At 49.6% G+C, this 12,612-nt stretch overlaps 1 protein-coding gene across 2 annotated transcripts; it reads left to right on the top strand.

Moving 5' to 3' along the window:
* Positions 1-1,429: 1,429 nt before the first annotated feature.
* LOC123103356 (protein RDM16) lies at positions 1,430-5,189 on the top strand. 2 transcript variants are annotated; one of them, XM_044524911.1, is made up of 7 exons: positions 1,969-2,178; positions 2,518-2,589; positions 2,669-2,790; positions 2,879-3,268; positions 3,532-3,726; positions 3,820-3,983; positions 4,069-5,189. In XM_044524911.1, the coding sequence occupies exons 4-7, from the start codon at positions 3,080-3,082 to the stop codon at positions 4,928-4,930; spliced, it is 1,410 nt and encodes a 469-aa protein (XP_044380846.1). In that variant the 5' UTR covers positions 1,969-2,178; positions 2,518-2,589; positions 2,669-2,790; positions 2,879-3,079; the 3' UTR covers positions 4,931-5,189. The 2 variants fall into 2 exon arrangements, with proteins under 2 accessions (XP_044380845.1, XP_044380846.1); XM_044524910.1 differs by having other exon boundaries at positions 1,430-2,178; positions 2,518-2,790.
* Positions 5,190-12,612: the final 7,423 nt, after the last annotated feature.

Below are 12,612 nucleotides of genomic sequence, written 5' to 3'. Positions count from 1 at the left end.
ATTTCCACAGTCCTTTTGCGAATCCCAATCTGATAGGTCCCTCGTTCATGATCCGGTAAGCCAAAGAAGCCGAGTAGTGGCCCGATGCCGACCACTTCCAAATAGCTTGATCCTCCAATGAGGAGTCAAGATCCACAGCACCTAATCTCTCCCATAGCTGAATGAACTGGACAAGCCCGTCTGTTGACAGTTCCCCTTTGATGTCATTAATCCAGTTGCTTGAGGTCAACCCATCCTTTGCCAACCGCCGATTCACTGTTTGGGTTCGAACTTGCGCTACCACCACCGGTGCAATTTCCACAATGCGGAGACCCTCGATCCATCTATCCTTCCCGAATAGGATTTGGCTTCCATTGCCCAGAGTCCAATGCACCAAGCTAGCGAAGGCTGCTTGCATCTCCTTGTCTGCCGACATAGCCAGTCCCTGCCAAGGTTTGGAGTTATCAGTACATCCGAGCCATTCCCATCTGAGCCTGAGGGCAATTCCTTGTGTATGCAAATCCAACACGCCCAGCCCTCCAAGCTCCTTAGGCCGACAAACCCGGCTCCAGGCCACTAGGCACTGTCCACCGTGAATCTCCTCTGAACCGGCCCAGAAGAACGCCTTACACCCTCTGTCAATGCTATCCAAGGCCCACTTCGGTGCATTGGCCACGATAAGATGATGGATAGGCCTCGCTCTAACGATGTTGTTGATAAGAATCAATCTGCCAGGCCTAGTTAACAGACCTCTCGACCATCCTGGCAGGAAGTTGAGCACCACATCCACCATAGGCTGCCACTGATTGCGAGTTAGTTGCTTGATCGAAAGTTGGAGGCCGAGGTATTTACACAGAAAAGTTTGAATCCTCCACGGTAGCGTTGCAGCAACTCTTTCGGTGTCCCCCGCTCCCGGCCTAATCATGATTTCCGAGGACTTGATAGTTAATCTTCAGACCCGATGCCTCTCTAAAGATGTGCATTACTTCCTTGACAAATGCCAGATCCATGTGAGTCGGCCTGATGAAGAGAACGACATCATCCGCATAGATCGATAGCCATTGGACCGGAGAACATCCTGACATCGGACTTAGAACTCCAGTAACTTGGTCCCGAACTATGAGGGCAAACAGGGCATCCATCGCAATGACAAACAGGAGAGGTGAGATTGGATCGCTCTGCCTCAAGCCACAAGCATGCAAGATCTTATCTCCAGCGCTGCCATTCACAATCACTCTCGAGCTAGGCGTAACTTAATGGGTTTAATAGCAAATTGTTCCTCTCTTATAATGTTTGGCAGTAATATTAATTTCAGCAAAAAAAAAAAATCCCTATTGGCAAGTCCCGCATCGAGGCGTGGTTAATCATGGCAACCGACTTTGATTTTGACCGGAGTCCTCATCACCTCTCTGTTCCGGTCCACACAACTTAAACCCCCTACAGGCCTCATAGCATTCGTATCGGCCGGCCGGCCCGCTCACCCAGCCCAGTAGCGGCGCCCAACACCCCACGCCCTAACCCTAGCATCGCGGCACCCCCAACTCCGGCGCGCTGCTCCCATCCGCCCGTCCGAAGCCGACCCCGCCCCTAACCCCATCCTCGTCCCCTCCCATGGATCGCGACCGATCTTCTCGCCGCGGCCGCGGCGAGGACCGCCACGCCACCCACGAGCGCTCGGATGACCACCACCGACGCCGCCGCCATGACAGCGACGGCCATCAGCACCACCACAAGCGCGACGCCGAAGACGACCACCGCCGTCGTCGCCACGACGACGGTGGTGTCGAGGAAGACCGCCGCCGTGCCCGCCGACACCGTTCGCATTCCCCCTCCGAGTCCCCACCGGCCGCGAAGCGGGATCGGTCGTCGAGCCGCGCGCCCCGGGATTCCGTCGAGCGCCGCGATTCGGCCGACCGCGAGCCGCCGCCGCCGCCGTCACGGAAACGGAAGGACCACGACAGCGGCGGCGGCCGCCGCGACGGCGACGAGCCCGACCGTGAAGGCGGGAAGCGGCCGAGGGCCTCAGTGGAGCCTCCTCCGCGGAAGGAGGAAAGGCCAAGGCGAGAGCGCAGGAGGTTTGAGGATGTTGATGCGTATGGTGATGAGAGGGGTAAGGGGGACAAGGGCAGTTCGTCTCGTGAGCACAAGAAGGTAGAGTCAGGTGCTAATGGAGATTCACAGAGCGCCACAGCCACTAATGTAAGTATTTTGTGCTGTTTTCTTATATTGTTCAATGTGATGTGATTTATGTTTCTGAAATTTGGGCAAGTGATTCCTAATGTGCTTGAGTACCAATTTGATGAACTCAGAATTATGTAGTTAGCGATAGTTGTCCTACTACTTTGTGTAGTTTATTCATAGTGCACATTGCTGGTGAATATGATACTTATTTAGTAAATATATGAGGGTAAGCCCAATAAGTACTTCTGTTTACTTTGGAAGAAATTTGGTCTATGGTTAGTTTTCTCTTTAAAACGTTGATGTCAGGTTCATCATTGTATCCATTCCTATGCTGACTTTGCATCTTATATTTTGCAGGGTGGTGCTCAGCAGCCGCTCAATTCTGCACCTGCTGTTGCAGTGCCATCTGCTAATCCTGTTTCTTCAAAGGTATCTTCAATCACTACCACCAATGAAAATGGGGGAGTTAGTATTAGATCTGATGAAGTTACTGGAAAATCTAGTACAGATGGAACTGCAAATTCATCCGCTGGCAGAAGTAGTAACTTAAGTCTTGATGCTTTAGCGAAAGCTAAAAAAGCTTTGCAACTGAAGAAGGAATTATCAGAAAAACTCAAGAGATTACCTGCGGTAAGACATTACAACGATTACTAGTCCTTTGCTTCAATTTTCTTGTTATACTTTTGTAACCATTCTAAGCTCGTGTTTGTCCACGCAGCTTAATAAACTCGGCACTACTATTCCTGATACACAAACTCCTAAGAAAGAAACACAGTCTGTTTCTGGCTCGATTGCTTCTGCAGTCCATGCGGGTGCATCTTCTGAACTGCCTGCTAGTAGTGTCTCTGCTGGCATTTCAGGGCTTACCAACATTCCCAATTTGGATGCTGTGAAGCGAGCACAAGAGCTTGCTGCTAAGATGGGATTTCGCCAGGATCCACAGTTTGCACCTCTTATCAACATGTTCCCTGGTACATCCAGTGAACTGACTGTTCCTCAAAGACCTGCCAAGGCTCCTGTTCTCCGTCTTGATGCTCAAGGTAGGGAAATTGATGAGAATGGAAATGTTATTAGCATGACCAAGCCAAGCAACCTGAGTACTCTAAAGGTAAACATCTGCAACTTAACATACATTTCAGGATGATATGTTGTTCTGTACATTGACCCACTACTTTTGGTTCATCCTTTGTTAGGTCAACATTAACAAGCATCTTAACATATATTTCAGGATGATATGTAGTTCTGTACATTGACCCACTACTTTTGGTTCATCCTTTGTTAGGTCAACATTAACAAGCATCTTAACATATATTTCAGGATGATATGTAGTTCTGTACATTGACCCACTACTTTTGGTTCATCCTTTGTTAGGTCAACATTAACAAGCAGAAGAAGGATGCTTTCCAGATTATCAAACCAGACTTGGAGTCGCTTGCAAAAGCTACTGTTCATTTTGATGAAAGGATGGGCATCAACCCAACTAAGCTCCTTCGTCCTAAAAGGCCAGGATTCCAGTTTATTGAGGAAGGCAAACTTTCGAGGCAGGCTGAACTGCAGAGGATTAAGGTTTGTAAGGATTAACCTCTTTTTGGATATATTGCAGTCACGTTTTAGTTTATTGTACCTTTGGTACCTAAACTTAATTGTTTGATTGCACAGAATCAATTTGGTGAAGCACAAGCCAAAGAGCTTAAAGTAAAGCAAGCTCAACTTGCTAAGGCAAAGGTCGAGGTAGACATGAACCCAAATCTAATTGAAATTGCTCCTGGTGGAAGGCCTCCAAAGCAAAAGCAGAAGGAAGAGATTCCTGACATTGAGCCATGGTTTGCTGCTACCTCACTCTGTTGATCGTTTGTAGACCCCCTTTATCAGTATACAGCAACTAATGCCTCTTTTATTTCTTTCCAGGGACTCGAAAATTCTGCTATCTCCTACTTACGAGGACATCTCCTTGGAAAAGCTTAATATGGATAAGATCACCATCTATGTGGAACATCCAGAACCATTGGAACCACCGGCTGAGCCTGCGCCACCACCGCCTCAGCCACTTAAGCTGACTAAGAAGGAGCAGAAGAAGCTCAGAACACAGAGGCGCCTCGCTAAGGAAAAAGACAGGCAAGAAATGATTAGGCAAGGCCTCTTGGAGCCACCAAAGCCCAAGGTCAAGATGAGCAACCTTATGAAAGTACTTGGTGCAGAAGCTACACAGGATCCGACACGTATGGAGATGGAAATCCGAACTGCTGCTGCAGAGCGTGAGCAGGCTCACGTGGACCGCAACATTGCCCGCAAACTCACACCATCAGAACGCCGTGAGAAGAAGGAGAGGAAGCTGTTTGATGATCCCAACACACTAGGTTGTATTGTTTGTGTGTACAGAATCAGAGACCTGTCGCACCCCCAGACCCGCTTCAAAGTGGACGTGAATGCCCAAGAGAACCGGCTGACTGGTGCGGCGGTTATCACAGATGGTATAAGTGTTGTGGTTGTGGAAGGAGGGAAGAAGTCGATCAAGAGGTACAATAAGCTGATGCTGAACCGGATTGACTGGGCTGCTGCAGTTGGTGGTGAGGATGATGCCGACGAGGAACCAGACAAGCCGGTGAATAGCTGCGTGTTAGTCTGGCAGGGTAGCGTGGTGAAGCCCACCTTTCCGAGGTTCAGTGTGCATCAGTGTCGGAGCGAGGCTGCTGCCAAGAAGGTGTTTGCAGATGCTAAAGTTCCACACTACTGGGACCTGGCTGTCAACTTTTCGGAAGATTCGTCTTGAGCTCAGCTTCTGTTCTAAGGCAATGAGAGTGTTTGCTGTGGGATTGCTCTACTATTCACATGCAGTTAGTGAGACTGCTGTATGCTAGCACTGCCGTTTACTGGACCGACTACTTTGTATTGTCACGAATGTCATTTTCGGACTTTTGATGCTTGTTGTGAGATCTGTTTACATGATCCAAGCACTGAACGTATGGAAGAGCCGTTGGATTTTTGCAGCATATGCTTTCAAATAAATTTGGTAAGCTTCATCAGTGTAAGATTGTGCAGGCCTTGAATACTTCTATGCTGTGAATTATGTTTATGGTGTTGCGTACGATGCTAGCACGATGAAGTTGGTAAACTCCGGTCTAAACTTTTCCGTCACCGAACAAGTATTAAATGAGAGTTAGTCGTGCAAAACCATATGTTATCTTATCTTCCACAACGGGCCCCAAATCAATCTGACTGGCTTTGGCAGCAAAATTGCACCTCAGGTGGGGTTGGTGCTAATTTTGCCGAAGCTTCTTTCCCTCGAAAATCTCATTGAGGTTTGTGCTAATTTTGCCGACGCTTCTTTCTCTCGAAAATCTCATTGAGGTTTGTGCTAATTTTGCTAAAGCCGGACAATCTCATTGACGAGCAACGGTCGATGGACGTGGCTTCAGTCCTTCAGCTCGCCTCCTGTCATGCCCCTAGCCTCTCGCCCAAACACTTGCCTTGCAGAGTAGTACCCGTGTGGGGCATGATTGTTCCCCACAGGGGAGAAGAGCAAATGATGGGCGATATCAGTGCCAGACTGCCAGTCATAGCAGTTCATAGTCCATAATTCATATTATTCTCTTTTTTTATTTGCACATAAGTCATACGTACTAGTATTATTCTCTGCAACCCCTTCTCTCCGTTTGCTGCATGGAGTTTATTTACAGAAACGCCGAGAAGCCCCCTGCTGCTCCCTTGTTTCTTTTTTTTTTGAGAAACTGCTCCCTTGGCTTTTGTTGCCACTGCTGGTGATCTGCTTCTCAAAGTGCTCACTGAGATTGGCCATGATACATACAATGCTGACACGGCTTGCCCATCCCTCCAGGCTTCACTGCATCTCAGAGTTGGCAAATTTATCATGAAAAATATGTTGCTGTCCAAGGCTATTCATAATCCTGGGTATAGATGAGACCAACAACGTCTTGGCAAAACGGACACTCAAATAATAGATATTCTCTTCTTTCGTTGACTTGCTTCTCACTTGGAGTTGGAAATTTCTCCATTCACAACATGGCTCTGTGGAACATTTTTTTTGCGGCGAATTCAGGAACTTTATTAACTTACGACCATGGTGTTACAATCCGCCCGTAGGCAAGAAACTCAGGGCTTACATCAAGCCAACTCTCGGTGCCATCAAGTGTGCTAGCTAAACGGGCGCACTGATGCGCCGGGGCGCACTGATGCGCCGGGACATTAGCATCCCTATTGACACGAGTAACAGAAAGAGAAGCAAAGGTAGCACCGATTTCCTCCAATTTGTTCAAGATAGGCGCTGCAACTGACCTAGTGTTGCTGCGCGATTTCCATAGATCGACTAGCTCCAAGCAGTCAATCTCCATAATCACGCGTGAGAATCCACAAAGTTGTGCAAAAATCATCCCATCACGAAAAGCAAGGAGTTCCGCGATGAAGGGGTCCGTTATACCATGTAGTGGTTTGCACCAGGCTCCAAGAAACGCAATGTGTGACCGGGCCACACCTCCCGCCCCGCCCTTCATGTCCTCAACATTGAGTGCTTCATCAGTGTTTATTGTAAGTTTTGTAACCCAGCCTGCTTCAGGTGGCCTCCAACACTGACCAACCATCGATCTCCTTCGCAAGGAAGGGATTTCCAAGATCGCCAAGGTTATGTGGTGATATTGCAAAGTGGTCGAGTCTGGGAGTATCCCTTGGAGTACTCTCCACCCAAAAACTCGGACCTTGGGGACGACTTTAAGCCTCCATAGAGCAGTCCACAACTGTGTGTTAGCTGATGATATTTCTGTAATCACCCCTTCCTCTAGAGAACTAAGCTCGTTACGAGTCACAAGAGAACGATACACTGATTTTACAGTGTAGATGCCCGACTTTTCCAAAGCCCAAGCCAAAGTATCTTCGCCACCAGACGGGTTCAGTGGTATGTTTAGAATGGCTACCACATCCGGATGCAAGAAATTCTGACGGACAATTTGTTCATTCCAATTCCCTGTATAATCATCAATGAGTTCTGAAACTCTAGTGAGCGGCGCAGTGCCAATGCGGCCCATGGGTTTCAGGGTGGCCGTGTTCGGAATCCAACTGTCTGTCCACGTTGAGATGGTTGTCCCATCACCAACTCGATGGATGAGGCCAACATTGAGGGCGTCTCGCCCTGCTATAATTGCCTTCCAGGTCGCCGATGCTCTAGCCGGGGCTGTAGCATTGAGAAAGCCCGTATGAGGAAAATACTTGCCCTTCAGCACCCTGGCACATAGTGAATCCGGTCTTGTAAGAAGGCGCCAGCCATGAGCCATGTTTTCCAAGCATCGCTAAGTTGAATAACTGAATATTGCAGAAACCCATGCCGCCCTTCACCTTTGGCGTCTCAAGTTTGTCCCAAGAGAGCCAATGGAGGGAACGCTTATCAATCGAGCTCCCCAACCAATACTTCACCATGCAAGAAGTCACCGACTTGCATACCTTTTTTGTCAAAAGGAAACAACTCATACTGAAGGTTGGGATCGACTGGACGACTGTCTTGAGAAGAACCTTCCTCGCCACACAAGCCATGTTTTGCTCTGACCAGCCACACATTTTATCACGACATCTGTCCACCATGTGATCAAATGTCCCACTAGTAATTTACCAATAGCAGCCGGGAGTCCCAAGCAGCGCTCTGAGAAAGCTTCTACATTAATACCAAGAGATTGTTTCAAACTCTCTCGTAGGGGCTGTCCCGTGTTGCCACTGAAATATATGAAGCTCTTCTCCCGGTTCACTGCCTGTCCAGAACCGTTAGCATATATCCAGAGAATCTCATTAAGCCTCTTTGTACTATGAGTTTTTGCAGTGAGAAAAATCAAACTGTCGTTAGCAAATAGTAGGTGATTAACCCAAGGTGCATGTATGCTCACCCTGATTCCTCTATCAACGTATGCACTGCCAAAATTATTCAGAAGTGAAATAAGGCGCTGAGCACATAGCAAGAACAAATATGGCGACATGGGGCATCCTTGACGAAGCCCCCTCGAAGGGGTAAAGTAAGGGAGAAGTTCCCCATTTACCTTAATTGTGAACCGCACCGACGTCACACACTTCATGATTAAACGAATAAAATTATCACCGAAGCCCAACCTAGAGAGCATCACTTTGAGATAATGCCATTCCACTCTATCTTAGGCCTTGAGCATATCAAGCTTCATCGCGCAGCATGCATTTTTGCCTTTCTTACATCTCTTGATAGCATGAATACTTTCATACGCTACAAGTACATTATCCGTGATTAAATGCCCTGGGACAAATGCACTTTGTTCTTCTTCGATCACCTCATCCAAGATCCCTCGAAGTCTGTTCGCAATTGCTTTGACTGCAATCTTGTATAGGACAGGGCATAAAGTGATTGGCCAGAATTGTGATATTTTTTGTGGATGTCGTACCTTTGGGATCAATATTATAGATGTGTCATTCAATCCCAATGGTAATTCTCCACCATTGAGGAACTCTAAAACGGCCACTGTGATGTCCTCTCCAAGGACCTCCCAATGCCATTGATGAAACCCTGCTTTGAACCCGTCGACCCCCGGGGCCTTTGATGGCTGTCGGATTCCGGGCTTCGCAGACCCTTGATAGATTTGAACTCTGGGGTGCATGCAAAGAACTCAACCTCCCCAGTCTTCCAACTCGTCGATCCCACATTCTAGCTCTATGAACTGGAGGGAAAGGGGACAAGGCAGTTTACCCAGGTTCGGGTCACCTTGTGGTGTAAAACCCTACTCCTGCTTTGTGGTGGATTGGCCTCGAGGGGCTGAGGATGAACTAGTACAATGGGGGAACAACCTCAGGAGGTGTGTTCTTGTGTTTGTGTGAGCCGGTGAGCTGGTGAGGATGGAATGGATCCGATTCCCCTCTACGATGGTGGTGCTACCCTATTTATAGCGGCTTTGGTCCTCTTCCCCCAAAATGGAGGTGGGAAGGGATCCCACAACGGTCAAATTCGAAGGGAGATAACTAGTACAACTTATCCTGACAAAAGGTAGTCTTCGCCTGCAAAGCCTCTGGTCGTGACGCTGTGGTGGGCTCGGTGATGACCTCCGTCCTATCGTCCTGGCGGTCTTGGCCTTGTAGCATGGAAATGGAAACCTTTGGTTGATTCCTCGGGACTCCGTGCCCGCACTTGCCTCCTTAGCACCAAAGAGGAAACTGCTGTACTGCACCCGTTGGCGCCCGTCTGGCCTTGGTCGTCATGGCTCACGCCATCTGAACCTCACGAGGTGAGGGCCTGCATAGAAATCTCCACTCCTCAGGAGCCAGCCCGAGGAGGCCGCTCATTCTAGAGGTCTTGGCGTCGTCCGCCTCGCGAGGCTTGGCCCCTCGCGAGGGTCTTGAGTTGTTGATGTTGAAGGTGGGCCGTACCAGGCCGTTGATGAAGCCACGCCCTGAGCCGCAGTGAGGCAAGTTTGGGTATGAAGGAAATATGCCCTAGAGGCAATAATAAAGTTGTTATTTATATTTCCTTATATCATGATAAATGTTTATTATTCGTGCTAGAATTGTAATAACCGAAAACTTAGTACACGTGTGAATACATAGACAAATAGAGTGTCACTAGTATGCCTCTACTTGACTAGCTCGTTAATCAAAGATGGTTAAGTTTCCTAGCCATAGTCATGAGTTCTCATTTGATCAACGGGATCACATCATTAGAGAATGATGTGATTGACTTGACCCATCCGTTAGCCTAGCACTATGATCGTTTAGTTTATTGATATTGCTTTCTTCATAACTTATACATGTTCCTATGACTATGAGATTATGCAACTCCTGAATACCGAAGGAACACTTAGTGTGCTATCAAACGTCACAAAGTAACTGGATGATTATAAATATGATCTACAGGTGTCTCCGATGGTGTTTGTTGAGTTGGCATAGATCAAGATTAGGATTTATCACTCCGATTGTCGGAGAGGTATCTCTGGGCCCTCTCGGTAATGCACATCACTATAAGCCTTGCAAGCAATGTGAATAATGAGTTAGTTAAGGGATGATGCATTACAAAACAAGTAAAGATACTTGCCGGTAATGAGATTGAACTCGGTATGATGATACCGACGATTGAATCTTGGGCAAGTAACATACCGATGACAAAGGGAACAACGTATGTTGTTATGCGGTTTGACCAATAAAGATCTTCGTAGAATATGTAGGAACCAATATGAGCATCCAGGTTCCGCTATTGGTTATTGACCGGAGATGAGTCTCGGTCATGTCTACATAGTTCTCAAACCCGTAGGGTCCGCACGCTTAACGTTCGATGACGATTTGTATTATGAGTTATGTGATTTGATGACCGAAGTTTGTTCGGAGTCCCGAATGAGATCACGGACATGACGAGGAGTCTCGAAATGGTCGAGACGTAAAGATCGATATATTGGAAGGCTATATTCGGACACCGGAAAGGTTCTGGGTGGTTCGTGTATTTTTCGGAGTACCGGTGAGTTACGAGAATTTGCCGGGGAAAGTATTGGGTCTTCATGGGCCTTAGTGGAAAGGAGAGAAGGGCCACAAGGGGAGGCCGCGCGCCCCCCATGGGCTGGTCTGAATTGTACTAGGGAGGGGGCGGCGCCCCCCCTCTTTCCTTCTCCCTCTCCCACTCCTTCCCTCTCCCCCTCTTGGAAAAGGAAGGGGACTTCAACTAGGATTGGGAATCCTAGTTGGACTCCCCCTATAGGCGCGCCCCTCCTAGGCCGGCCTCCTCTTCCCCTCTCCTTTATATACATGGGCAGGGGGCACCCCAAAGGCACTCCAAGATTTGTCTTAGCTGTTTGCGGTGCCCCCCTCCACAGTTACACACCTCGGTCATATCGTCGTAGTGCTTAGGCGAAGCCCTGCGTAGGTAACTTCATCATCACCGTCACCACGCTGTCGTGCTGATGAAACTCTCCCTCGACCTCAACTAGATCAAGAGTTCGAGGGACGTCGCCGAGCTGAACGTGTACAGATCACGGAGGTGCCGTGCATTCGGTACTTGGATCGGTTGGATCGCGAAGACGTTCGACTACATCAACCGCATTACTAAACGCTTCCGTTTTTGGTCTACGAGGGTACATGGACACACTCTCCTTGCTCGTTGCTATGCTTCTCCTAGATAGATCTTGCGTGATTGTAGGAATTTTTTTGAAATACTATGTTCCCCAACAGGGTACCCCCGTTCCCAGAATGCCGATAGTAACCCCCGGGCCCAAGGCGCGTTTGGACTTGGCTTCGAGGCGAAGCCAAAGGGCAAGCGTGAAGTGCCACGGGCCCCAACCGCCTGCGACCTCGGTCGACACGTGGCGATTGATGGGACGTGGGCGTCTCCGCTTCCCCACGCTGCCTCGACAACCGTTTGACTTGACAAGAGCCTGCTGCATGCAGAGATAGATCATCATTGTGTGGGACCGTGGAGGCCGGCGGTTGGCCTCCCTCCGGCTATAAATGAGGGGAGAGGCAGAGCCCCCCTGCTCATCTCCATCTTCTTGCTGCCCCCTCTCCCTTCTTCTTGGTCTCGACGTCTTTTCGTAGCATCGATGGCGCCGATGAGGAGGTTTTCCGCGGCGAAGAAGGGGAAAACCCCCCGGGAGGAGCCCGGGCCACTCCCGCCGAAGAAAAGACTCGGCCGCCCCTGTGATTCTGGCGAGGTGCAAGAGGTGACGCGGCCTTGGTATGAGCGACCTTCGCCTGGCTTCCTGATCCCTTTGTATGCCCGCGCGCGAAGCTCTGGGCAGGGTGGTAGTGCCCGGCGCAGCGCGGTCTGTGGTCGCGGAGGACAGGTCGAGGCTGCACGGCCAGCCGGCCCGAGAACCCACACCGAGGGCACCTCATGTGAGTTCGTGGTGTGGGCGGCGATGCTGCCGCACACATGGATCCGATTCCCGAGGTTCTTCACCGAGGAGATGCCGCCGAGGGGGCCGCTCGAGCCGTGGCGGCAACACGCCGGGTGCTACAGCCAAGCCACGGAGGCGAAGGTCGAGGTCGTCCCTTCGGGCGACATCTTCATGACTCGAGGATGGGGCGAGGTTGCCCGCACCTGCTGGCATGAGGGGGCCCTCGCCATCCACTTTGAGTACGATGGAGCCTCCACGCTGTTCTTCAAGGTCTTCGACGAAGACGGACGACGCCTGGAGTGCTGCTCCGGAAGAGATAATCCTCACGGCGCGGCCATGGGAATTGAACTTGCCCTTGGCCTTGCCAGCAACTCCTTTAGCAGCAGCGGGGACTCCCTGGAATCCAGTGGCTCTCCTGAGCCTAGCGATTCCCCGGAGTCCAGCGATGACAGCTACATGCCACTGAGATCTCGCCGTGCCCAGAGCGCAGCAGCGGCGTCTGCTCAGCGTCGTCAGTGATACCCTGCGTCGAGGGTCCTTCGAGGTCTTCTTCTTTTGTTTGAAAAAACTCTAATGATTTTACTCCAATGTTATCATTCCCAGTGCGATGTTGCAACTGCGT

The sequence above is a fragment of the Triticum aestivum genome, chromosome 5A, assembly GCF_018294505.1.
Source record: "Triticum aestivum cultivar Chinese Spring chromosome 5A, IWGSC CS RefSeq v2.1, whole genome shotgun sequence".
NCBI lineage: Eukaryota > Viridiplantae > Streptophyta > Magnoliopsida > Poales > Poaceae > Triticum > Triticum aestivum.
Note: the sequence above shows the minus strand (reverse complement) of the source record. Positions and strands in the feature narration are given on the sequence as shown.